This window comes from Myotis myotis, unplaced genomic scaffold, assembly GCF_014108235.1.
Source record: "Myotis myotis isolate mMyoMyo1 unplaced genomic scaffold, mMyoMyo1.p scaffold_m19_p_5, whole genome shotgun sequence".
Classification (NCBI taxonomy): Eukaryota; Metazoa; Chordata; class Mammalia; order Chiroptera; family Vespertilionidae; genus Myotis; species Myotis myotis.
In genome coordinates this window covers 41,263,833-41,291,610 of record NW_023416357.1, presented here as the reverse complement: position 1 = coordinate 41,291,610, position 27,778 = coordinate 41,263,833, and the positions used below count along the sequence as shown (strand labels likewise).

Here is a 27,778-nt window from a genome sequence, read left to right as displayed (position 1 = left end):
GCTGGTGATGACGGCTGAGGCCTGGAACTACAATGGGGCGCTGGGAGAGGTCACGACACCAGAACAGCCGAGAAGGAGGAGCACAGGAAGGGGAGAGTGGTGGAGGCCAAAGAAACTTGGAAAGCACAGTGCGAATCCCAGGGCCCGGCTCGCACGGGAGGTTCATTCAAGGGCAGGGCCCCCATACAGGCAGACCTCGACCTCGGGTCCACTCTGGATTTCCCTCCGTGTTTCTCTTTCCTCCTGACTTTCTCCTGCTTTCAGTGCCCCCTCCCTTCCCTGCTCTTCATTCTTTCTCTCTTCACAAACCTGTTCAGACTCCATACTTGTCTCAAAGCCACCTCTTCGACACAAAGAACGGCCAACTTTCAAAGAAGAGGCAGAAATGGCTTCTGAGGAGCCGGATGACACCGAACCTTTCCAGCAAGCCCACAGGAGCTCTCTTGGTTGTTTTGCCATCTTTTTTTTAATTAAAAAAAACACAAAAACCAAGTTTATTTGTTCATTTCTTGCATCTGAAGTTCTCCTCCATGACATCCTTTGTCTGAGACTCTTTGCCATAGTCCGTAGCCACCACACAGCTGCAACCAACCACTTTATGGGGTTTCCCCCCCTGTTGACTTTACAGAGGCCACCATTCCCCTAGTTTCTTGTCGTCAACCTTAATTAGGGAGATTCGGGGTTCAGCACAAAGAGCCTCCCCCAACGTGACGGACAGAGGCTCATCACCGGTGGATGCAAGTACACAAAGGTGGGCTTGGCGCTGGTCTGAGGCCTGCAGCTCCTCTTGTAAAGCAGTGTTACGCCCATTACACCTCCAGCAGCAAGGCCTTCCTCGGCCATGGCGGTGGGTTATGGGTAGAGCCGCATCTTGAATGCACCCAAGCCTCGGCCTCCACTCAACTCCGCGGTGGCAGGGAAAGAGCTGTATCGCCATCTTTTCCTGTTCTGTTCACAGTTCCAAGGAGCTCAATTCTCTGTCTATGTTCCTGCTGCCAGAAGACCCGAGCCCCTGGGGGAGAGGAAGGCAGCTGTAGGAGCAGGCAGTCTGCTCACAACCACAGGTGAGAGAGGAAGAGACAGAAGCCCTCTAAGCACAGACACGGAGTTCAGGGGTTTCCAGAGGCTCCCAACCCTATTGTTGAAAGCAAACCATTCTACCACCTCCATAGCAGCTATAACAGAGAAGCTAAAATAACGAATGCTCTTTATGATGCTGCTTAACCATGAAGCAAGGATTAAGTTAGGTTCCGTGTACTGCGTTGAAAAATTTCGGGAGGGCTAAAGGGCGTTTTGGGATTAATAAAATGCCACAGACGCTGTCGTTGCCTGCTCACATTGCTTGGACTCACTGATCCATTCTCCTTTCTCTGGCTGACGTCCAACTGTCCATATCAGCACTGAGGGGTTTTCTGAAACCAGAAGGCGGCCTTCCTGAATGTGGTCCCTCTCAGAGGTACAGGAGTGCCCAGAAGTAAGACGCCCACCCTGGGAGCAGCAGCCCACCGGTAACCCTCAGATGTTGGTGTAGAAACCCACCGGCTCCTTGCCACTGCAGGGGCGCCATTCCCACCGCCCCCCAGCCCCAGAGTTTCCCCTGGGGCAGCTCCGGTTTCCCTCTGTGGGAACCTGGTTAATAGCGTGCCCTTTGGTGGCTGAGGTCCCAGCCGGTATCATTTCCCTGTGCTTCCCAGATAAACTATTTGTACTCACATCCTGTCTCAGAATCCGCCTCTGGAAAAGTCTACACTAATGCAGCAATGTTAGCTTCAGTTATGGAAGCAGTCATATATTTGAAACAAGACTTTTTCTCCATTGTTGCACACAAATGAGTTGTTCAGGAAAAAACAAAATGCTTTTCCTACCACCCACCTTTTCCCTGGGCGTGGTCTCTCTCTCTCTCTCTCTCTCTCTCTCTTAGACATATAAATTATGTAAATATATACATTTATGCACATAAATTTATGTAGTTATAGTTCTACATGAAATTAAAATATAAATATATATTTATAAATGTAATTACATTTATATGTAAATTTATAGAAATATAAATTCCCCTGCCCTCCTGCCTCCCTCTATCTCCCAGCAAGTCAGCTCACAGGTTACTTAGGGACAACCAGGCATTTTCCTTTGCATTCTCCCAGGCCCCAGAACTGAACCGTCTTAAAAACAGCCAGGTCCGCATATTCGGGCTTTTCTCCTCTTGGCTGTTTGGATCTTGGTTTTCGGGTGTCTGCTGGATGCTGGTTTTCAGGTGTCCCCTATGGCTCTGGTGGCTGAGCTGCCGGCTCCCCGTCCTCTTGGGGAACTTGGGCCACAGGAGGCTGCGTGGGTGGTGTTTGCATTCATTCCTCTCGGCCTGCAGAAGCCTCTATGGGCCCGCCTGTCCTGTCTTGGGACGCGTGGCCGAGTGAAAACCATCATCCCTGCCCCTGACAGAGGCTCGGCATCTGCCATGCTGTGAACACCTTCTCCCTCTCAGGGTGGCAGCCACGGCTCCAGCAGAGCAGCTGTCTCCATGGGTCTCTCCAGCCTGCCTGGTTGTTAAGAATCACCTGGTGCACTCCGGAGGCAGCGCCTCCAGGGAGGGGCCGGGATCTGTTCCACAAGCTCCCAGGGGACTCCCCTGAGCTGGCTCACCGGGGAAGGATGAAAGTAGGAAGAGGCCGCCGGATCTTACAGACAGAACTCAGCTGGTCAGGTGTGCTCCCTCCTGCGGATAGTCCTCACATCCAGGAGGAAGGGGAGGGAAGTCCTTGCTGGCGTGGGGGCCTGCCAGGGCCTCCGATGGTTCTAAGAACCCACGGAAGCTCTAGTCCAAATGAGATTTGTTTAATGTGATCTTCATAGCCCAGGCTGACCTCATATGTGGCTCTTCTTGTGCTTGCGGTGGCACAGGATCCCAGCCGGTTAGGGAGGAGACAGGAGAGAGAGAGAGCCGGGGTCTCAGAGACCTGAGAGGGCGGGGTTGAAAAAAATGTTCTTCAATAGGAATGCCTTGATTTGTTTTTAGTTATAGGTAATTTATTTTGAAATTTCTGAAGTGTTAAAAGGGTGTGAGGTTTTAATGTTTCTGAAAATGGGATGTAAGTGTAAAATGTTTGTGGGTTGATTGGGAAAAACTGAGAACTGCTGGTCAGAGGGGCTGGGGCAGCTCTGGAAGAGCAAGGACCCCCTGAAGCTCACCAGCCCTGGCCCTGCCTCAGGCTCCACCTCCAGCCCGTCTCCCCTCACCAGTTCACTCAGCATATATGTCTGAGATCCACCCAAGTGGTTCCTTTTAATTTCTTTGTTCCTTTTTATTGCCAGGTAGTAGTCTATTGTATGGATACCTCACAGTTTGTTTATCCACTTATCTTTTGATAGACCTTCGGGTTGTTTCCATTATTAAGGCTGTTAGGAATATAAGCGATAATAAATGTTCTTTAATAAGTCTTTGTGTGGAAGACGAGTAGGAGTAGAATGGCAAGGTCATAAGGTAAGTGTATGCTTAACTTGATAAGAATAAACTGCCAAACTATTTTCCAGAGAAGCTGCGTCACTTTACATATACCTGCTGCCAGCAACGTAGGAAAGTCCCAGTTGCTTCACATCCTTGTCCGGCATCCTCCCATCTGGAAATCTGACTTCCTCTGGAGCCCAGAGGGCCACCAGCGAGGGGTTCTAAACTATGCCTCTGGGCACCAGTGGCCAATAAAAGGGAAAGGACAAAGTGGAGAAGAAACAAAATGATCAGCATGACGGTACACAGATGATGCTAGAGAAAGTCTCTCTGCATCTAAGACCATGGAGCATGCTGGTCGCCCCAATCTGATGTCGACCGGCAGCAGTTTACAAAGGAAATACCTGTTCCATCAAGTGCTAGCACAGGTCCAAGTCCCACCTCCAAACCTACACAACAGTTTTCAACCTGTAAGTTCATCTCTAGCCTCATCACACTATGACCTGATTACTCAGTGTCAAATTCCAACCTCTCACCTCCTTCTGAGGGTTCTTAGTTACTCCAATTACTTCATAACAATCAGTAGGAGTAAATGTGGTTGGGTCAAGAAATGTTAAATGTTGAAATAATTCCACAGGCATATGAAAGTATTTGAAAATTCTATTTAAAAAGGTTATTTTTAAAAAATCTGGATGAGGCTACTGATAGCATCTGAGGCAGTGTTATCTTAAGAAACAAAGTTTATCCATTAAAATAAGGAAAATAGCAATAGAAAGTAAGTTAAATTGGAAGCAGAAACTAACATCACCCCTGACATTTGTTTCATAAGCCTTTCTTTTAGGGTCACTTTGGGAGCATGACTATTTTTATTTTAAAAAATCCCAAGATTTGAATCAGTACTGAAACACTAAATCTCTCTTTCTCTTTTTTTTTAAAAAAAAAGATTTTAAGATTTGATTTTTAGAGAAAGAGAAAGGGAGAGGGAGAGAGAGAGAAACAATGATCCGCTACCTCCTGCATGCCCCCCACCTGGGCACGTGCCCTGACAGGAAATCGACCTGGCAACCTTTCAAGGCACAGGAAACGCCCAGCCAACCAAGCGGCACCGGCCAGGGCTGAAACATTAAATCTCAAAAAGACATGTTGACACAGAAGGGTGAAAACTGGGCTGGATCATACTACTTTCCCCAAGCGGCTTGTAAGTACATCAGCACCCTGTCAGAGGAAATCAGATATTTAAGAGCAAATATTTTTTTAAGTTAAAAAAAATGTATTTATTGTAGAGAGAGGATGAGAGAGAAACATCAATTGTTGTTCCACATATTTGTACATTCACTGGCTGATTATTATATGTACCCTGACCAGGGATCAAACCTGCAACCTTGGCATAACGGGATGATGCTCTAACTAACAGCTACCCAGACAGGGTGTAAGTCTATTTTTTAAAAGATTTTTTAAATTGATTTTTTTTCTTTTAAACAGAGAGAGAGGAAGGGAAGGAGAGAGATATAGAAACATCAATGATGAGAGAGGAGCACCATCAATCAGCTGCCTCCTGCATGCCCCCTACTGGGGATCGAGCCTGCAACTGGACAGGAGTCCTGACCAGAAATCAAACTGGCAATGTTTCGGTGTACAGTATGATGCCCAACCAACCAAGCCACACCGGCATGGCTAAGAGCAAATTTGTAATTAAAATGCCCCTCTTCTTTGGTAGGGCTGGAGGCATCAGCATGTTTACTCAAATATTGCCCTCGGGTCAGCTCTCATCTTTCCCTCTTTTCACACATATGACAGTGTTAAGGCATGCGCTGCCTGACGTGATCTAGGACCCAGGCCTTGGGATGTTCTTCAAATCCTTCCGTTGATATTAAAAACTAAACAACTGCAAGAGCTTCAGAAATCACGGCTGTGTGTTAAACAAGTGCAATGCTTGGATGCTGAGCCATTCCTTTAAGGATCATTACTATAACGTTTTCAGACATTATGTTCAGTAGAGTTCAGTGATGGCCTCAATTCTTCTTCATTCCCTGTAGCCACGCCTTTGCCATGTGACTTCAAAATTCCTTTCACTAAAGAGGCAGTGTCTACTTCTCCATCCCCTTGAATCTGGGATGGCCTTGGGTCTTGCTTTGGCCAATGGAATGTGACTATAGTGAGGATGTGCCACTTCTAATCCTAGACCTCAGGACGTCCTGCTTGTTTTCTCTCCCCTCTTGCTCCTCTGCCATTGCCCGGAGAATGTACCAGGGTTGGCGTGCTTGAAGATGAGAGAGCTACAGAGCACAGCCAAGTTGAGGCCTTCCTAAATCAGTGATGAGTTTCCCAGATACGCCAGCAGAACCCCAGAGCACAAGCAATAGTGCTCATTATTACATGCCTCTGGGCTTTGTGTGGTTTGTTGTTTAGCAATACCTGACTGTATCTCTATGTCAAATGAAGTTTTTAAAAGTCAAACACAAAACTTAAAAATAGAAGCCACTCATTCCAGCACCAGGCAGACTGGACTTCCACCCCCAGCATGTTTCTGAGGTCACGGTTTTTCAGCTAAACCCAGAGATGAGACTATATCCACGTGTGCTTTCTGGTAACCAGGCACTGCTGCTATCTGCCAGGCACTATCTCTACAAACTGGAGTGGAGTCGCCACTGTAAACCCCCAGACTCTTTGGCAATGGTTTTATGTATGAGATTAGAACCTTTTAAGCTATCTTTCCCCCTAGAAAAGAACCCAAGAGGGGAGAAAATATAGAGCAAAGTATATATCACCTAAAACAAACTTTGAATAAGCACCAATATTACTGCTACATTAAAATTGCCCCAATTTTATCATAATTGTAAAAATTGTCTCAGAAGATGACTTTAAAGATAGGAAAGATGAATTTTCTTAGTGCTTAGAACTCCAACCTGGCGAGGGCTATATTTTGCCTCAAGGCTGTATCTTAGGGCCCTGCTACACCAAATTGTGACCCAAGGAATCGCTATGTCAACATCGTCTGGGAATTTGTTAGACATGCAGACCCCACCCCAGACACTGCTACGTTAGTCTGCAGTTGAACAAGATCCCCAGATAATACGAATGCATGTTACATTTGAGAAGCACTCTCCTGAAGCAGTGGTAGGTATCTACTCTGGCTTACACATAGCCAGAGGAGCTTGTAAACAACACCCCCAGGCTCTGCCCCCAAAGACTCCGATTCCTATTGGTCAGAAGGACTGGGCACTGGAATTGTTTAGAAGCTCTACGTGCAGCCAGGCATGAGCAGTGACTTACAAAGCTTCTAAAACTTCCAACGAGGCAGAGTTGATAAAACTCTAAAATCAGAGGTCTTCAAATTCCATGCTTCTTAACTATTGTATAATTAAATGAAAAAAACCAGTTAGCTCCTGGAGGACAGGGATCTATTTTAAAAAAATGTTAGTTTGGTTTTTTTGACATCACGTTGGTCAGTTTCAAGAGCAGCTAGGTACCTCGGGATAAGAAAAACACAACAAAAAAACGCAAAGACAATTGAGAACCTGCCCTTACATGCATCTTAGTATTGGTAACCCCACCTTTGGTCATGTTCTCATTCCTCTGGGTGGGTCACAGAGCAGCACACTAAAGTGCCCAATTTTGTGGTTATTAAGAGGGACAAAACGGCCAACAGGCCCTGCCACCACCCAGTGTCTCCAGCTACTATAAATGCAGCTTTCAAAGCTCATCTCCTTGGGGCTTATGAGTCATTTCCTGAAGTGATGAACACACAGAGAGCTGGGTAGAAAAGCACTGTGCTATCTGAATTCTAAGATGTTGCTGACTCTGACCTCTGGCTTTCTCTGTCTCCAGAAGAGCAGCGGGCAGTCACCACAGTCCTCAGGGCAAGAAGCGTGGAGCCTGATGCTCACCTTATAGTGATGGCACCATGGTGGTGCACAGCAGCTGGATGGAGACCAGGCCTCACACACAGCTTTCCAACCTTGGGCCACACCAGCCACACAGGCCCCATTGCCTTGAATCAGTTTCTGTTGCTGCAAGTTACTGACCCCTCAGCTGTGGGGCTGACAGAACCCAATGTGGGGGCCTGCAGCAGTGGGCCAACTGGCCACCCCTTCTGTGCTCTATAATTGTGACCAGTTTCCATGTCTTCTTGAAAGTGATGCCACTGGGAAATTTTGCATAAGAGCAGGGTTCTAAAACACTGTTAGCTCAGATCACCTTAATATTAAAAATTATTTAAAACCCCCAAACGTTTTCATTTGTGTAGGTTATATCGAGGGGCTGTTCCAGCTCATGAGAATTAAAGGAATTTTCAGGCCAACTGTTAAACCACTGGAAGCTTAAAATTGGCAATAGAGAGAGTATATATACATCATGGAAACTGGCAAATGCTAAAAATTAGGGGCTTTTTTTGGAGATCAGATTTAACAGCAAACCACTGATTATATCTACCAATAGTTACCACATTAAAATAAAGAACTTGGGAAAATATTTCTTTTACTTAAAAATAACAGTAAACCCATTACATGTTAACAAAGATATTTTCTGCAAAAGCATTTTCTCCCCCAAGCAATAACTTAATGAGAAGAGTTGCTCTGTTTTATATTTCTGCAAATCTCTTTAATGGCTTGCTGAAGAGGAGACAGTCAGATTTTCATATCTGCTTCATTATTCAATCTGTCACACTATCAAGTATCTTGTAGCCTCTGGAAAACTCAACAGTATACTCGTGAGAGAATCAGACCGAGAAAGGACAGATGTCTCAGTGTTTTAATGTAGTTTTGACCTTGTATGTGTCCTGAAAGGGTCTCCAGGACTCCAAAAACCATTGCATTGGAACACTGCTCCATGCAGCTCAGACTGCAGCTTACTTAATTGCAACTCCTTCATAAAACACAATTAGGTTGATCCCTAGGCCCCGTAATTTTGAAAGGAACAGCCTCACAGCTATGCCAATCTGCCAGGAACTTACTGTTGGTGACTGTGTTCCCCCTTCATTTTTACTCTGACATCTAGGTGGAGATAAGTTACTAGTGTAGGGTGCAGGCCTCAGAAAATTAAAAAGCTTGGTCACACACACACTGCTTAACTTTTTCCACTTGTTTTCCGAACTCAGACTTCCTGAAGGACATGCCAACATTTTTCTTAATTTCTTAAATTCAGAAGTATAACCTAAAATTTTCCACTTTATATAGTCAACAACCAAATATTCCATTTCCTTAAAAGTTGTATTTTTGACTTGGTGGGAAAAACAAAACATTTTTGTGTTAACAAAATCCAAGTGTGTTTTTTTGAATTCAAACATATTTTGAAAACTAACAATAGAAGAGTTTAAAGGTCCCTTTCTGCTTAGAGTGGGGATTCTGTTTCGGTGAAGCTGGGCGACTTCCTTCAATATATCTACTCCTGAAGTATGTGTGGGGCCCAGGCCCCAGAAACCTACGAGTGTTAACTTAAAATTTCTGTGTTCCCAGAACTCTTATTTAGTTGAAATAATTTTCCTGTTGACTATGAATCTAGAAATACATTATCAGAAGTTTTATTGATTTTCAACTCTCATTTTGCTTAAGGTTTCCCCTCCTTCCCTCTACCCCAGAGAGTGTTGATGGCAAAGGATCGTGACTCAAGGATATCCCTTTTTTGGGTCTCAATATATCATCCTGGCTCTGACATTTGTTTCTCTCTAAGAAGGAACTGTAGACTCTATCCTCTGTCCCTGTAACCTAAGAACCTGAACATATTATCAATGATATAACCTTGAATTTTCCTAAGAAGGGATTAAAAAAAAAGACCCAGAAAGCGAACCACCCAATGCCTTCGGTAGAAATTGTGCTCCCCCACCCCCATCCCTTCTCCATTGTCCTCTATGGACTACGTCACCCAGGTTCTCTTGACCTCTGGGTTTGGGTTAAGATCAGGAGCAATGGGAGGCACCAGTGAAAAATCAGAGAATGGGGGCCAGGGTATCCATCCTCCACCCGTGGTCCTGGGCTGGTAACAGCTTCCCCAACTGCTAGTCCCCGAGGAGCTTCACTAACCCGTGGGTGACTTCACCCAGTCCATACCTCTGCAAATCACCTCTTCGTTAAACGCTCTTCAGCCAAACCTTTACACTGGCCTTCCTGTCAGGGCCCTGAAAGATACCAATAAAGATTTGTTCCAAACAGGTACCAAGCAAACTTTTGTGTTTATTAATACAGGTTACACACATTTTTTAAAAAGCGAGAACATAAAAACAGTGACATAATATTTTACAAGTACAGACTGATAATAAAGTAGTGATGGTCATATTAAGTCAGAGGAATTTTAATATGTATATGCAGACTGAATAAACAATGACAGTAAATCTCCACTGAGTTAGATAAAATGAATATAGCAACAAAATTAATAAAATCAATGTTAGCTTCTACTTACAATACACTTTAATGTAAATTATTCTATGGCATTTGGAAATAGTTTGTTCTTTTAAATAAGCATTTGCCTTGGAAATTTCCATTTTTTTGATTTAAGATGCCAACATTTTTTTTTTCATATGGAAAAAAAGATACATTTCAACTTAATTTTCAAATTATTTTGTCAAATCCATGAGGATTTTCTATACTTGACACTCAATATGGGGCTAAAAAATGCTTTTAAAATAATCTCATTAACGATTAAGAAAAGTGAATGGAAAATATAGAATAATTTTGCTAGAACTGAAAGTCAATTTAATTTTCTTCAGTTATTTTTAATCAGACTGACATAATTCTTTTTTAAAACCTGGTTTGGGTAATTTATTAAAAACATTTGTAAATAAACAGTGTCCATGTATATAGACTGAAGGACTTATTTACAAAAATACACTTCCTGTATTGTATTGTGTTTTAATCTCAAGTTATGACCACTTGTACCAGTAATCCAAAACTTTGAACAAGTAATCCAAATGTTCAAAGTTTTTCAACTGACAGGCTGTGTGAAACTGGCTGGATGACATCTGGCTAAGAACACTTCTTTATATAACGACGTACTTATTATATACACATCACACTCTGTGTCTGGTCTGCTTTGTTCTGGAGGGGAAGACCTAGTGTTATTCACCTCTATTGCCCAGCGCCCATCAGAGTGCCCGGAGCACATAATGGGTGGTCATGTTTGCTGCATGGGTGTCTCCATCTGAGAATGGACCTTGCAGGGTAACTGCTGGAAGTGAACGTGCCTTCTTTCTGTTCTTAAAAGGATTGGGCAGAGAAGTGTTTCATATTCATTATCTCCTGGGATAGCACATCTTATTCTGCCAATTTCTACTGAACTCGGTCATTCATAGCCAACCCCTAAGGGAACCCCAGGAGAGTGAATGTGGTGGTCCTGGATCCCTTGCTCTCTGGGAGGCTCAGCTGCAGGGTCTGGAGCGACCCTGCCTAGTATGTACTGCTTGGAGCTATCCGGGGCCAACCTCAGGTCACTATACAATGTGTAAAACATCAAAAATGCTACCCAGCCCTGGCCAGTTTGGCTCAGTGGATAGAGTGTCAGCTGATCCCCAGTAGGGGACGTGCAGGAGGCAGCCAATCAATGATTCTCTCTCATCATTGATATTTCTATCTCCCTCTCCCTTCCTCTCTGAAATCAATAAAAACATATTTTTTTAAAAAATGCTACCCATATCATGTTTCCATAATTTAAAGAATTCAAACTTTGATATGTTTAAAATGAAAAACAGAATTTTTTCTACACATAGATAGCACTGTTCTCTCTTAATAACTTAAAGCTGTTGACCAAGTTCAAAATAAACTTATTTGCAAAAGCCATGTAAGTCCAAACTACAGAATCCTTCCCTATAGATGGACATCTTCAGATGCTCTGGGCTAACCTCCGCCAACCTAGACCTTGCATATTAAATCAGAGAATCATAATTCTTTTTCATAATCTCTTGGGGAGAAAAAGAGGGTTTCAAAGTGTCTGTTCTATACTGCACTGCAAACATGTGTAGTATATATATATACACACACATATATGTAAGTCACCTAAATATATCAAAAAGTAATATTCAGTTATTATTGTAGCATTGGCAATAGCATTGTTTTCTATTCATGTTATCCTTTTCTGTTACTAATAAATATATACCCTTAATGGCCCTCTTAAGAAGGAGGCATGCAAATCACACATTTATTGTTTAAAAGAGTAAATACTATTTTTTGGCAGGGACTAATAGAATCCTCAGGTTCTTTGCTTTTTCAAATATTTCTGTGTAACCTTCCAGCAGCCGCTTTCCTAAGTTAGCAGCTTTTTGTATATGCTGTTATTCAGGTTAGTAGAGCAGGTGTCCACTTTACTTGCCATCAGCTGACCACTGCTGCTACTGGGATCAGAACTTTCTTTGCAGCAGAAGATACTGTAGAGGTACCTCTGGCACTCAGAGGAAGCATAATAGTAAATCAAGGGATCGATGCAACAGCTTATGCTGCTGACACAGACACAGAGGAGGTAGGCAAAGTAGGCAGCCTCTGTGCTGGGATTCTGAGAGAGGAACGCGTAATGCAGAATCAGGAGGACGTTTGTGGGTCCAAAGCAAACGATGAAGATGCAGAAAACAGCCGCGGACAAGAACAAAGCCCGGGTCTTCTTGCTCTGGGTGGCGACTGTGGAAGAGCTCAGACACTGGATGATAGACACATAACAGACCGTGGAAATGATCAACGGCACAAAAAAGAAGACAGCAGAGAAGGCCGAGAAGTAATACGCGTAAAAGCCTGTGAGCAGGGTTTCGTTGAGCACGTCATGGCAGGTGGTTATGTTGAGCCCAGGCACCTGGGTGGTTTGCTCCTTGAGGAGAAGTGGCACCACCCCCGCGATGGCCATAGCCCAGATGACCATACAGGTGAAGGACGCCCTCCCCATGGTACGCCAGGAGAGGGACTGCATGGGATACACCACGGCCAGAAACCGGTCAATGCTGATGACTGTCATGAGCATGATGGAAGCATACATGTTACAGTAAAATGCTGCGGTGACGAAGCGACACATTTCAGACCCAAATTTCCAATCACTTCCGGAAAAGTAATAGCTGATCTTAAACGGGAGCACAGACACGAAGAGCACATCTGCCGTGGCCAGGTGCAGCATGTACACCACGGCAGGCTTCTTGATCTTCATTTTCACGATGAACACAACGATGGCCATGATGTTTAGAGGAAGGCTGATTATACACACGCCAGTGTAGACGGAGGGGATAAAGAGAGTCAACCAGGCGCTGGTCAGATATCCCGAGGCATCTTTTGAGATGAACACATGGGGTGGTTTTTGAAGAGGCCTGCTGTGATTGATGGAGCTTAATCTGTCTTCAGTTAACCCACTTCCATTTTTGTCCTCATCGTCGTCGTCCAATGGGAAAGGCTCAAATTTATCCTCGGAATTCCTGAGAAAAAATGACCGGGGAACCACAGTAGCATTTGTTGCTTTTAAATCTGAAAAATATTTTTTTAAATAAAATTTAAAAGAGAATGAATTAAAAAGGCTCAAGAGACAAATAGAGAGTGCATTTTACTGTTGCTTTTGTTTTCTTATGAGGAGAGTGGGTGGGAAACAACAGGTGATGCACAGATGGATTGCAGACTTTATCAGAGAATTAGCTAACTCAAAAAACATTATGTTTTGACACAAGCGAACACTTTCAAAACTCTGCTCCTCAGAGGAACAGAGGTGAATGATACACTTTTCAAGATCTGGCCTGAGAACCTGACATGAAGGGAAAAAGTGATTTCTGTACTATAGTAACCACCATCTACCTAAACGAATCATTTCCAGGCTATATGACTTCTCCTACCTCCACATGCCTTCATGTCTACGTTTTCTCCATTTAGTTTCTCCTTGAAACCTATCCCATTCAATGGGAAATTACATCAAACATTGAGGAGACTTCTTTTTTAAAAAAAATATATTTTATTGATTTTGTTTACAGAGAGGAAGGGAGAGGGATAGAGAGTTAGAAACATCAATCAGCTGCCTCCTGCACGCCCCCCCCCCCCCCCACTGGGGATGTGCCCACAACTAAGGTACATGCCCTTGACCAGAATCAAACCTGGGACCCTTCAGTCCGCAGGCCGACGCTCTATCCACTGAGCCAAACCAGCAAGGGCAAGGAGACTTCTTAAAGGTTATGGAGTGACAGGCAAATTCAGCGTAGGACCAAGGGCTCCAATTGCCATGACCGTTATCCATGTGACTGTAGTTTTCCTCTACTATCGTTAGCTTGTTTACCCAACAGAGCGCCCCAAATCTTTCATCCTATCTGGGCCCAACCACGGTCACTCGGGTTATCTTCTAACATAACCACAAGGAACCCTGTTATCTCCTCGTCTCCTTCCTCAGGAGGTCAGTGGAGTAGCAGATGGTCCGGGCAGATGGCCTTCCCTGGCTTAGTTCCAGAATGCTACATGCATTGTGGCAGATGCCAGGCCAGCCAGGCTCTTTGAGTATCAGCCAGAAGTCAAAATAAAGACTCAGTTGTAGGCTTCCTCCTTTTATAACTTTCTTCCACCAAAATCATCCATTTTAAATGTTCATCAAAGAAATGCAACACTTAGCTGCTGGCATTCAACCAGCTTTTCCTTCCAAGAAGCTTTGCTAAAATTCTGCCATTAAGGAGAGTCAGACAGAGGGCCTTTGTGGGTCTTGGGAAGCTGAGGAGTGGGGAGAGACACCTAGAGGGAAAAGGGCAGGGTCTCCGACATTGGCAGTGTTCACAACAAAGACTGGCCTTGCAGGTCACCTATTACTGATGTTAGAAAATTTAAAAACTGGCTTGAAATGGGATAAATATAGTGGATTTTCAAACTTTTGGTTTTGTTTTTCAGGGTGGAACCTTCCTGCAGACAGAAACTCACACAAAGGCATAATGCTATAAAAGATAGTTCTGGCCCGGCCGGTGTGCCTCAGTGGTTGAGCGTCGACCTATGAACCAGGAGGTCACAGTTTAATTCCCAGTCAGGTTACAAGACCAGGTTATGGGCTTGATCCCCAGTAGGGGGCATGCAGGAGGCAGCCAATCAGTGATTCTCACTCATCATTGATGTTTCTAGCTCTCTCTCTCTCTCTTTCCCTTCCTCTCTGAAAAAAAGAAAAAAGAAAAAGATAGTTCTGCTTCTGCTATGGCTCTGTGAGGTCCTACCAGGCTCAACCATCCCTTAGAATAAAATTACAAACCCCTTCCTCCCTGAAATCAATGACCTAAAGACATTGAGATTCCCAGGGTGGTGTTGGGAGGGGAGGAATGAATGATATTGAAAGGATGACACCACTGGGTTTCTTGTTTTTACTGGTGTTTAGCTTGAAAGAAGGTCAAAGTCAGTGACATAAAGGATGGCTAAGACTCAGATAGGAAGCCCACAGTCTTTCTACCCTAATGAACCAAAGGACAGAGTTCAGGGCAACCATGGGAACTGAAAAGTGAGATGAGATTCCCAGAGAGGGGCAGCCCTAAATTCCAATGTAATTTCTGCCTCAGGCTTTGGATGACTCTTGAATGAACCATGCATGTGTTGGAAAGATAAGACAACTTAGGTGCTATTAGAGCTTTTTGTTCATGAGGAAGCATCTGCAGTTTGAATCCAAAGATATTAATTGTCTGTAAAAGTTAAACACCAAAATTCTTTGTGAGAATAAAACAAAATTCAGAGTCTTTAAAGTATGACAATGTCTAGCACACAATCCAGAATCACTTGATATTAAAAAAAAAAAAAATCAGAGAGTGTGACCCAGTCTTAAGAAAAAAGATAACTAATGCAAACCAATCCCAAGATGAACCAAATGTTAAAATTGGCAGGTAAGGATTTTATTTATTTTTTATTTTTTTTAATTTTTTTTAAAATATATTTTATTGATTTTTTACAGAGAGGAAGGGAGATAGAGAGTTAGAAACATCGATGAGAGAGAAACATCGATCAGCTGCCTCCTGCACATCTCCCACTGGGGATATGCCCGCAACCCAGGCACATGCCCCTGACCGGAATCGAACCTGGGACCCTTCAGTCCACAGGCCGACGCTCTATCCACTGAGCCAAACCGGTTTCAGCAGATTTTAAAGGATGTATTGCAACGATGCTCAACGAAGTAAAGAAAAATATTTCATTGAAATAAATGAAAAAGTAGAAAATACCAAGAAAGTAATTAATGAAAATTCTAGAACCAGAAAATAAAATACAATAAATAGGCATATATTTCCAAAATAAAGATTAAATCTAGAGTAATACCAACTGAGAGATAGGAGCAGGGAAGGGCCTGGCAGTAAGGGGTTGAGGTCAAACTACCTCAGCCAGATCATGAGTGGGCCCCTGAGGGTGAAGGGGTAGCGTTGTAGGAGATCTGTCACTGGGAAAGGACAAATGTCTCTCGTGATGAGCCTCTGAGTACACGTATGTCGAGATTAATCCTCAAGGGTAAGAAACTGGTCCTATTCATCTCTGGATCTCCAGCACCGGGTACACGGTAAGTGTTCCTTAAACTGGTTTTTAATTACAGATTTGCATTCTCATGTTGGCCCTTTCTTTCAGGAGTCACTTGCCCCTTCTGAACTCAGTCTCAGAGCCATTAAGTGATTCTAATACCTGTCTGGTCTACAAATATGAAACAGGACATGCATTCACTTTGCAAACTATAAAGATTAATCAATGTAAGAAATTATTATCTTGCCCCACTCACTTCAATGTAGCTTGCTTTTAGACTCGCTCTCAATTATTTTAAATTAAAATGGAATCTAGGTTGCTCTTCTCTCCTATTTAGCAATGCTTAGTTTTTTTTCCCGTATGATAAGGGACATGGACAGGTTGTAAAGTGTGTAGTCCCAGCATTCAGAGCTGCAAATCAGATTTCAAATTCACAGCCTTTTCTAGAAGTATCACTTTCTTCCCTCTGTGATGCACCTAACTTATTCTGTGTGCATCCTGACCCAGTCACACGGAGGTCTGACACTGCTACTGACAGCCCCCGGGGAACGGGGGGCTACCCTCAAGGTCAAAACAAATGTGTGGGAGCTGAAAGAAAGAATGAATGGGTGCTGGCATTTTAGTACCCCTGAGATATGTGTCCTTAAAAATGCTGACCCAGAGGAACTGTAAAATAACACAGATCTCCTCTGCAGTTTTGGGAACCTGGCCAGATTAAGGACTTTTGTCATGTGTGCAGGGTGAAAAAGTGCATGCGTGTGCACGCACACACACACACACACACACACGAATTAAGACACTACCGAGAGGAGTGATAAATTTGAAAACTAGTGGATAGTCATAACTAAGCTTCATAGATACTATCACTTGATCTGAAAATAAAACTATTATATTTACTCTATAATTAGTACTTTGGCAATAAGTATTTGTTTTAAAAAACTCCTCCCCTGGCTAGGCCATCTTGGGCTCTATGGTGTTTATGACAAAATCACTAATACCCACTGAAACATGAAACTGCTGGGCTGGAGCCCATTCAGAATGCAGAATCTGTTGATTAAATATTACTGCCCAAGATGTCACCTTTTCTTGACACTATAGGTTTGATATTCTAAAGGCTTTTGTAGAATTAAAGAATGTCAGCAAACTTCTTTGCTTGTTTAAGTATGTACCAGCGCTAAAAAAAAAAAAAAAAAGAAAGCCAGCTCTCCCTCCCCGCCTTCTCCCCCCACAGGGTGTTACCTTTTCCTTTCTCTTCCTAAGCTCCCAGGGCCCTACTTTTGCTTCGGTAACTTGATTCCTAAGCCCATACCCAACTGGTTCACTTTCCCTACCTCTGTGACTTTCCAAATAAACTTTTTCTTTAAAAAAAACAAAAGAAGAACAAAACCAATTCCAGGTGATTAGATATATCCAGCCAGCTCACGGCCCTTAAGGGCTGAAATTGAGGTTTGGGCATCTGGCTTTTCCTCCGGTCCCAGCACAGCTAACAGGTCAGGAAGAAAGTGCCTGTCAGCACGCCAGAAGCGCTTGTAACTCATTGGTGCTTTTCTTGTTAAGTTATGGTTTCACACAAAAAGCAGCCATGTCCTAAACTCAATTCTCACACTTCTTGCTAAACTGCACTTCCTTTAGCTTTCTCTAAATGACTCTAGAAGAGTCATTTTGTTACTGAATGTAGCATATTGCTAAATAGCTTAAAGATGGTCTCTCTAGCTCCAGAGATTTGAAAACATTAGCAAACCAGGCAATGCTTTTTCTGACTTGGACGAGATCTGGCCTCGCAGCAGAATGGTAACGAGACGCTCTTTCAGGGTCCCATGGATTCACGCCAGGGCAGCCTCCAGGGACATGCCAGCCTCGGTTCTGACGCAGAGCTCTGCCAGGAGGGCTTTTTGGGAATTAACAAAGCAGAAGTTCCAGGACCTTGCCCACACAGAGCAGGACAGTTGTACCCTGCACTTTTCCACAAGTGAATCAACACTACAAGCTAAAGAGAAATAAAACAGAGGATGATGGAAAAAAAGAAAAGCAGCTCCATTGGGGGAAGGTCCCTGCACACATGACAGAGTCCTCAATCTGGCTAGGTTCCCACTATAGCTCCATTGAGGGAAAACAGTGGTGTTATTGGAATGCCACACACCATTTTCCAATGAGAAGGACCAGTGCTCCTTAAAGAAATGGTGGGTCCCAGATCTGGAGTAGGAAATACACAAGATGAGCCTTGAGCATCCTCAACAAATATTAGGATCAGGTCAGAAAGGCTCCGGAGTCATTCTGACTGGACTCTCACTGGCCAAGGTGCGACAATCAACCACCAAAAGAATAATGGCGGAAATGCATCGAAACAATTGAAACATGACAAATGCATTGCGATCCATGCGTTCATGATGATACTCAAAGGAAAATAAAGCCCTTTGGGTCAACTCTGGGGGAAATTAGAGGACCAGGCCTGAAAACTGGTAAGTAAGACCAGTTTCAAGCATTTATCCTGCCTTTTCTATCTAAACAATATTTCAGGGAAACCAAATAGTCAGTAAAAGTTCTTCCTTATAAAATAATTCTAGTTCATAAACACAGATGCCATAACAGATTTAGAAAAGCCTCATGTTGAAGCTCTTAGTGTAATAATGAATTTAGCTCAGTGATCACCAGTGCTTGCTAAAACTGTTAGGTGAAAGGGTGAAGAACTTTTGGCTGGATCAAGCTGACAATACCAAATCCACTGGGCAATGTTAAGATGAGAGAGAGAGAGAGAGAGAGAGAGAGGTAACCTGGAGGTGATGTAATTAGGAAGTACAGAGCACCACTGCTGAGGTACGCTTGCATAAACCAGACCTGAATTTGGTTAGTTTCTAAATGTACCGACCGTATTTAAAAAAAAGTGCAGGGGACATATGAGCCTATGAAGCAATCCTACAAGATGCAGCTGGCTAGATCCAGCATGTAGGAGAGTCTATAAGACATGACCCAGCTATTTGACAAATAAAAAAGGAGGAGAGGGGAAACAGTTACGGATTAAAAAAGATTTCAGAGACTTATCAACCAAGTGCAGTAGAAGGCCTTGTTGGATCCTGATTCAAATAAACCAACTGCAAAGAAGGTACTTATGAGACAATCAGTGAAATTTGAACATTGAGTGAACAGTACACGATGTTAAGAAATTGTTCAGTTTTGTAGGTGTTATAATAGTACTGTGGTGATGTGAGAAAAAAAGGAGGTAATATCTCTAAGAATATACACTGATATATTTGTAGATGAAAGGATATGTCTGGCATTTGCTTTAAAATTTGTCCAGTTTGTGGAGAAGAAACGCAAGAGTATAGACAAACAAGATATGAACGGTAATTATACTGTTTATTTTTGGGTATCTTTGAAAATTTCATAATAAAAAGTACATGTAAAACCCCCAATTTTTTTTTTTTTTTTGCATATTTACTTGCCACTGGAATCTAAGGCAAGGGTTTTTGCTTTCGTTTTTCTTTTGTTTTGAAGGGGGAGAGGTTCTTGAACATTTGTTTGAGCACAGTTTTACATGTAGAGAATTTGATCGCAACTCCTACGGCTTTTCCTGGACTGCAGAGGAACTGGTGTCTGAAAAACACTTCCCATTTGTTGAGCACCTACGGTGTGTCTGGCACTTCCTTACCTCACCTCGTGTAGCGCTAACATTTTTTCATAAGCATTGTAACTCTCACTTTATGGGCAACACGGAGGCACAGAGAGACTGAGTAACTCGTCCAAAGTCACAGCTAGTAAGCGGAGGAGCCAGGATTTTAATGTAGATCTGCCTGGCTCCAAAGCTCATCCCTTTGAGCCACACCACTCTACCCAGTCTCTTTAAAACAAACAAACAAACAAACAAAAAACAACTTGTGAATTCAGGACCTCCTCCTAAAAGAGTACTTTTTTTTTTTTTTTTTTTTTTTTTAAGAATTTCACCCAGCAAATGAACCTGCCCATCCTTTTAACAATAGCAGGGAGTACATGGCCATGTGAATGTGTAACTTAAGTCAATGATGCCCACAGCTGTTGCTGGAGAACTCAGGAGTCCTGTTAACCCTTGCTGCCCACCGACCACATACCAACAGCCCAGCCCTCACAGACAGGACAGATGTCCTAGAGAGACATTCAAGAACAAAACAGAAAAACAAACCTTTAAAATATTGCTCAAGATGGAGTAGAAGCAAGAGCAGAAAGGGAACAAAAATCTTGGCTGTGGAAGAGGCAGAATTAAAGGACGAAGTGGGACACACTGCCGTGCAGAGTAAGAGGTTGCCAGTATCAGAGGTTGCATCCTCCCATCCCACATCCCACTCAGCTGGAAGCACAGGAAAGCAAACCTAGGACGAAGCTGGGAGAGAGGCCTTACAGGGAAGTGCAAAGTAAAGACAAAGGGAAAATGTAAATGCCCCTGTACCCAAGACCTGGGGGAGGGGTGCAAAGATGACAGAAGGGAAGTGTGTTGGGGGGGGGGGGGGGCTTGCCTGGAACCTCCGGGGAGCCAGGGCCTGGCACAGGGGGCCAAGACACCATCTGGCCACTCTGGGAACTACTCGGATTCCCCAGTGGTCCACACTTCCCTGGGCCAGTGCTCACCCAAAGTCACAGGCCCTGAGCTCAGTGTCCTGGGAGTGTTGCTCTCTGCCCTCCAAAACCTCCAGTTAAAATGAAAACGAATTTACCGTAAAAGTTGGTCATAATCACCATTTCCTCCCGATATCAAGCTGTCTCCAGCTCCAACCCCACCCAAGTGCTACTGCACTTTGTAAACCTGAACTCAAGCAAATCAGGTTCCAGATAATGAGAGAAACAATCATTAACAACACTTCCTGGAAGAGGGAACTTTTCTCTCACAGCAAATAAGGCCTTCCATTCTGCTAACCGGGGACAATTCATTGTACGTGCTGTGCTAGGTTTTAAAAAATGGTAGTGTCCTAGCCAGTTTGGCTCAGTGGACAGAGCTTCAGCCCTCAGACTGAAGGGTCTTGGATTCTGGTCCAGGAATCGTACCTCAGTTACAGGCTCAATCCCAGGCCCTGGTTGGGGAGCGAGTGGAAGGCAACCAATTGATGTGTCTCATATTGATGTTTCTCTTTCTCTGTCTCTCTCCCTCCCTTCCACTCTCTCTAAAAATCAATGGAAAAATATCCTTGGGTGAGAATTAATAAAAGAAAGAAAAAAAAAAAAGATGGTAAAAACTTCACAGTGGTTATGAAATCAATTTACAGAGTTGTAACACGCATTTTAAAAAACAGAATAGTGTAGGAAATATCAGGTTGCACAGTATGTGGTAAAATTGAGTATATCTGTATATATACTATGATTGTCCATGCATATTTATTAAACACACACACACACGCATACAGCTATTGTGTCACAAGAAAAAGTGTATTTCTTATAGTTCTTAATGGTGTTTAGCAATAAAAGGAAATACTGGAAAACATTCTTCTATAATAATTTAATATCTGCCTTTTAATTTATCACAAACTTGAAATACAGATTATGCAGTGTCTAAATAAATTTCCTAAAGCTAAATAAGTTTGTTTTCAAGTGCAAATGCAGATTATTCCTGTTATTTAAAAAGGCAGGTTCTTTTGAAAGCAAATAAAGAATGTGCAAAGGCCTGTGATGACCTTTTGTGGTAAACGTCATTGGATACCTTGGGATGGAGGGGGAGGAGGTAACTACAGTGGGTTTCTCCACCCACATCACAAGGTCAATGGGAGAGGGTATTTGGGGGAAGTAGAAGCTCAAATCCAGAAATAACAACCTGAGCCTACAGAGACAGGCATAGGGAATGTCCGGCCCACGGGCCGTATAAGGCCCAAGAAATCATGTGGTCTGGACCTGCTAAGGCTTTAGAGGTGAGTTAATTAAATGCCTGACCAAAATAGAGGGTTAATTTTTCAGTTGGTAATTTTGTAGGGCCCAGGAATGATGTTATATATATCCAAATGGCCCTTGGCAGAAAAAAGGTTCCCCAGACCTGGTAGGTCTAAGCAAGAGAGGGCAAAAAGCAAAATGAAAGAAACCACAAAATAGGAAAAACAAAACCAAACCCAGAAAACTCTGAATGTTAAAACTGTGGCCTAGCATCATGGTCAAAAATAAACTAAGGCCGTGGTTCCTAATGACTCTTCTAGGAAGGGGAGTCCAGGCTCTCAGGAAAACGAAAGGGTAGTTCCCCAGACAAAAACGGCCACGCACTGCATGAACCCATTTATATGAACCACTGAGCAGAGGGAAAACCCACAGAGATAAAAAGCAAATGGGTGGTTTCGAGGGAGAGGGAAAATGAGGGCCGAGGGCTTGATGAATACAGGGTTTCCTTTTGGGGTGATGAAATGGCTTGGAACTAGACAGAGGTGATAGTTGCATAACATTGCAAATGTATAAACACCACAAAATTGCATACTTCAAAGTGGTTAATTTTATGCTATGTAAATTTTACCTCGATTTAAAAAAGAAAGAAAGAGAGAAAGAAAGAGAGAATTTCAAGGGGGAAAAGGGATGTGTGTCCAACATGAGGAGTAGGAAGATTAGGAACCCAGGGTGCTGGTGGCTCCACTGTCTCCGTGGAACTCCAGCTCCAGGCTCCCCTGAGTTCCAGTCTCTGAGGGTGACAAGGACAGAGGTGAGCGGACTGAGGGAGGAGGAGAAGGGCACAGGGAAGGAGACTGGACAGAAGCACTTCGGAAAAGGAGCGGATTCCGAGCTGCTGAAAAGCTGTAGGTTAGGGTCACAGCACACTGCTCCTTTTATTTATTTATTTATTTATTTTTTAATATATACATATATTTACTGATTTCAGAGAGGAAGGGAGAGGGAGAGAGAGTTAGAAACATCAATGATGAGAGAGAATCACTGACTGGCTGCCTCCTGCACACCCCCTACTGGGGATCGAGCCCGCAACCTGGGCATGTGCCCTCGAACAGAATCGAACCTGGGACCCTTCAGTCCAGAGGCCTACACTCTATCCATAGAGCAAAACCGGCTAGGGCCACACTGCTCCTTTTAGATGTAAGAAACTGAGAAATGCTGAATTAGAAAGATGGAGGGGTAGAAAGGTGACCAGCAGAAAAAACATGAGAATATTCCTGACAAAGGGATAGGAATGCCTCAAAAATGCCCTCACACCAAGGAAGAGTGAACCTACTATTTTAATATGCCCTATAAAAATAAAGCCAAAACCACCAAGGAGGGAATGAATGAATGGAGGGAGAAGGAAAAAAGGGAGAGAGGGAAGGAAGAATTTAGATAAATATTAGAGAACTGCTTGCTGGTTAATGAGAAATTTGACTTTCAAGGTTTTTGGTCTACTTTAAGCAGAATCGCTATTGAGTTCTGTGTCCTTTTTTTTGAGAGAGAGAGAGAGAGAGAGAGAGAGAGAGAGAGAGAGAGAGAAGGAAAGAGAAAGAGAAAACAAAAAAACCCAGCACGTGCCCTGACCAGGAGTCAAACTGTTGCAAACCAGTGACCCTTTGGTGCATGGGACAATCATAACCAACTGAGCTACACTGGCCAGGGCCAGTTTTATGTCTTCTGTTTGGGCTTAAGACCACAACCTCTCAGTAACAGTCAATTAATTAGTATATTCATGCTAGGGATCTATTTATAGCCTGTTTTATCATCTGTTTTTTAAGGCAAATGGCAGGATACCACAGTCTGAGCATAAATGTTTACTAAACTCCTCCATGTGCTAGGCCTGGGCTACCAAGTCAATGGGGCACAGTCTTTGCCTTCTAGGGGGTTTGGGGAGCACAGTGGAGTTACTTCTCTACTGCAAGAGGAGCTTCTGGTCTGGAAAGCTTCCTCTCTATAGGGGGTGGTAGAGAAAGCTTGCCTTTAAGAGAGGCCTGTGGTTAAATCCTAGTTCCACTTCTAACTGGACTTGTGACTTAACCATTCTGGGTCTCAGTTTCTTTACCTGTAGAATGGGACGACACTAACTCAGAGGGTTGTTATGAGGAATAAATAAGGTAGGATATGTAATGTACCTAAGCAAGTGTTGGCTGTAATGGGTTCTCGATATAAGGTAGCTGTTTTAAATTACATGTGAACATGTGGGGTGTGGGGAGGGCATTCTGGCCAGAGGGAGTGGCAGGAGGGCAGAAGCCATAGAAAGCATAGCTCTTGGGGAAGGAACTAAAGAGGGGGCTGGATGAAGTGCAGGTAATATAATAGGTACGTAATAGGAGAGGATCTGTAATGAGGCTGGGCAGAGGCGGGGACCCATTCTGTAAGGGGAGGGGGCCTCACCCTGGGCTAAGAAATTGGGTTTGACCCTGTGGGCAGGAGGACAGCAAGTGGAGTCTCCCACCCAATCCCCTCTGCTACAGTCACCATCATTATTCTTGAACCTTTTCACCCTCCAGGTCCTTATAAAATTGACAAACATCACCTCTTGGACACGGGTCCTCTTGGATGAAGGCAAGTCATCTCACTTAAATTGTCTGGACAGAGGACTGTGAACTGGTTGGTTATCAACTTAAGAATTTCTCAGTAAATATCTGCTGGGTGAACTTCTGTTCCAGGCTCCATGGGGATAAACGGCAGCTTATGATCTTAGCCAGGGAGATGACAGACCCACAGAGTGACAGCGCAGGAAATGCCACAGGAGTGGGGACAAAAAGTGGGACAGGGGTTTGGCAAGGCTCAGACTGGCGGGCAGAGCCAGCCCTGGGGGGTATCTATGGCTGGGTCTCACAGAGCTGCTTGTCACAGGCACTAGAACTGCCAATGTACAGAGAGGATAAAAAGCAGACCTTCAGTGATTTCAAACCCTCTAAAGTCAAGGCCCCACTTATTGCCTGCGCCCAGGGCCCCGTCTTCCATTTGGAATTTTCGTACGCTGTCTCTGAGCCTTAGTTTCAGAACTGGCAAATGGGGATAAACACCCACCTAACAGTGTGTTCTGAGAACGATGAGTTCACTCTCTTTCACAGATCACAAGCAAACCAGCTAGCATTTGTTTCTGCATGAAGAAAAGTGGCTGAAAGCTTATAAAGCACTATTACTATAAAGACATTAAAACATCTCCCCCCTCCTCACTTTGTAACAGTGTGAAATGAGATAATCTGAAGTAAAAATGCCTCCTGGCCCAAAGTTTGACACAGAATATGGCGCTTGACATGTGTTCCTTGTCGCCTGTCATCCTCCTTTCTTGTTTTCCTCCCCAGACAGTTCCAGACCCAGTGTAGATAACTCAGCCAGTGTTTGTTCAGTTATCTTTCTGTCTACATCAGCTCTGGGCATCTTATTAGCACGCACCATCTAAGGTGATGAGAAAACAAGAGGCATGGCAGAAACAGCAGCCTTACTTTCCCTCCCAGCAGGCCAAACATCTTCCACCTAAGGCAGCGGTTCTCAACCTGTGGGTCGCAACCCCTTTGGCGGTCGAACGACCCTCTCACAGGGGTCGCCTAAGACCATCCTGCATATCAGATATTTACATGACGATTCATAACAGTAGCAACATGACAGTTATGAAGTAGCAACGAAAATAAATTTATGGTTGGGTCACAACATGAGGAACTGTATTTAAAGGGCCAGAAGGTTGAGAACCACTGACTAAGGAAAGGAGACTAAGGTGGATGCACCATCCCAATCTCCAACAAAAATGTGTCTTCTTAAGAGCCTGTCCCAAAATACAATTACCAAGTGCTGTCGGGCATCACACATCAGCATACACAATGTTTCAGCTCTCCCTGTTTCCCCAAACACTCCAAGAGATCATGCTCATGCTAGCCACAGGCAGGCCCGCCAGTTGCTGCAAAACTCTGGGCTCCTGTCTGGGACTCTTACTTTTCCTAAAAGCATCACCTCAATATTACTCTGAGCAAAGGCAGCAGAGAAGATGCTGTCACCTCTTAATCTTGATGCCTCTGAACTGTTCCTAGTGTGGAAACAATGGGTGCACACTCTCACAGACCACAAGCAAACCAGCCAGGATTTGTTTCTGTGTGAAGAAAAGTGGCTGAAAACTTATAAAGCACTGTTACTATAAAGACATTACATCTTTTCCCCCCTCACTTTGTAACTACTGTCTTTACAGGCTACAAACAACCTCTCTGCGCTGCTTTTTTTTAGGGGGCAGAGGTTGGAAAATACATTTATTTGGTCAAGTGGCCAGATACTTGAAAACACACTCCTCCTGGTAAATGTATTCTAGTGCGCAACCTCCACCTTGCAGCAGACCAGACACTGAAATACCGAAATTCCACGGTGTCTGATGGAGCTGAGCTGTGATCTCTTTCCTCTACTCTCCCCGGAACTGGGTTCTAGGTAACAAACCACCCCACCTGGACACCAGCCCCTTTAGCACTCAAGGCCTGTGCCAGGGGCTGCTGGTACTGACTTTCTCCTAAACGTGCCAAGCGACTGAGCTTTTCTCTATACCATTTTCCTCACCTGTAAAATGTTCAAGAAACACAATTCCAGCAAAACTAAACTTCAGCGGGAGCGGGTCTCCACTTGATACTGAAAAGGGCAGAAAGTTCACTGGGGCAACGGGAGACTTTCTTTTGGGTGGGGTCCTGGGAGGAACACTGACGACAAATGCAATGAAGCAGCGCAAGCTTCCCCAGGAACACCCGGCCCCTACTCCTCCCTATCCAGCACCCAGCTCGCAGGCCGGGGCACCCTCCACAACCCAGGGCCAAGGGGCCTCAGCTGAGCCCCGAAGCGGGGTGGGTGATGCGCACGCCCGGCCTGGATAAGACGGGGAGACTGTGGACCTCAGCCCCAACGCCTGCTCGGCTTCTGAAGGAAACTGAGGCGGAGGGCCAGCCGGGGACACCCCCCTCTAGGAGAAGGCGCCACCTGTACCCACTGGGTCTCCCGGCAACGCCCCGCCGCCCGCCCTCCCCATGCCCGAGGGGGTCCGGGCTCGTGGCCGGAGGAAGCCCGCGGGCAGCGCTCACCTGGCATGCGGCCTGGAGCGCGGGCCGACAGCAGGGGGCCGCACAGACTCAGCCCCGCCGCCACGAGCAGCAGCCGCCGCAGCCCCATTGTCCGAGGCTGGGCGCGCACCGCGCGGCGCGCTCCGGAGACGGTCCCGCCTGCGGGAGGCTGGAGCTCCGCACTCTCCCCGCTCCCGCCCGGTCCAGCCGCGGGAGGTGCGGGCGGCCGGCAGAGCGCTCTCCGCGGGTGAGAAGCGGAGGGTCGGCGTCGCCCGCGGCTCGCTCGGCGGGTCGGTGGCGCTAAGAGGGCGCGGGGCGCGGAGGGGCGGGGCCGGGCGCCGCGCTGCGCGAGAGGGAAGGGCGCCCCCCGGCGCCAGGTGTGCGCCTCGACGCAGTCGTCGGGCCCCGCTTCTCGCGGGTCGCTGCACAGCTGCCGAGCTGCTCCTGAGGCTGGGCGACCCCGAGCCCTAGGGCGCCTGCCTCGCTCCCCCAGGTCCCGCCCAGCGGCGCAGCGAGCCGGGTCTTCCCCGCCCTCCCGCCCCGGGCTGCCGGCCACTGCCCGACGGGGGAAACCAGACGAGACATTGTTTCCTTTGGGAGCCTTTGACTCGCGCACTCAGTGACTCAGTCTGGCGGGGGCCTTGGAAGTGGGCCCCGTGGCCTGGGCGGCTGCCTCTGGGTCTCTCCTGATCCTCCGGGGAGCAGAGCCGCGTGCAGGCCCCCCAACCCCCACTCCCCAGGTCAGGAATGCGCCCCAGGGCGCCGCCCCTTAGCCCCGAGCAGAGCCTCGGACCTCAGGCTGAGCGCTGCGGCCCGCGGGAAAATTCGCGACTTAGCTGAAAATCTGCAAGTGACTCATACTGTGGTAATTTAGGAATAGCGGATCTAAAGGTTTAGGCTGGAGTGACAAGGTTGCCCCAGGGATGCTCATTCGGTGAAGGTAGACGTTTCACACGTAGAGCACCTGTTTCACGGGCTCCGTGGCTGCGAGGGCAGCCTCTGCCCCAGCCCGCCCGCACGGCATCGCCCTTGGGCCC

General features: G+C 45.2%; 1 protein-coding gene and 1 pseudogene across 3 annotated transcripts; both read right to left on the bottom strand.

Annotated features, from left to right (window-relative positions):
- Nucleotides 1–466: 466 nt before the first annotated feature.
- LOC118656248 lies at nucleotides 467–9,556 on the bottom strand (annotated as a pseudogene).
- Nucleotides 9,557–9,591: 35 nt separating this feature from the next.
- Nucleotides 9,592–27,206, bottom strand: F2R (coagulation factor II thrombin receptor). 3 transcript variants are annotated; one of them, XM_036309317.1, is made up of 3 exons: nucleotides 26,763–26,981; nucleotides 26,251–26,319; nucleotides 9,592–12,864 (listed from the first exon to the last, which is right to left on the bottom strand). In XM_036309317.1, exons 1-3 carry the CDS (start codon nucleotides 26,848–26,850, stop codon nucleotides 11,672–11,674), a joined length of 1,350 nt encoding a protein of 449 aa, XP_036165210.1. In that variant the 5' UTR covers nucleotides 26,851–26,981; the 3' UTR covers nucleotides 9,592–11,671. The 3 variants fall into 3 exon arrangements, with proteins under 3 accessions (XP_036165210.1, XP_036165209.1, XP_036165208.1); XM_036309316.1 differs by lacking the exon at nucleotides 26,251–26,319 and having other exon boundaries at nucleotides 9,592–12,815; nucleotides 26,763–27,206; XM_036309315.1 differs by lacking the exon at nucleotides 26,251–26,319.
- Between the last annotated feature and the right edge of the window lie 572 nt (nucleotides 27,207–27,778).

Bases quoted from the DNA above. Each gene is read 5' to 3' on its own strand.
- F2R (XM_036309317.1), bottom strand. From the start codon at position 26,850: ATGGGGCTGCGGCGGCTGCTGCTCGTGGCGGCGGGGCTGAGTCTGTGC. The intron at 26,320-26,762 runs GTGAGCGCTGCC...TGCCCTTTTCAG, and splicing joins CGCTCCAGGCCGCATGCCAG to TATCAAGTGGAGACCCGCTC. The intron at 12,865-26,250 runs GTGAGGAAAATG...AATATTTTTCAG, and splicing joins GTTTCTTGAACATTTTACAG to ATTTAAAAGCAACAAATGCT.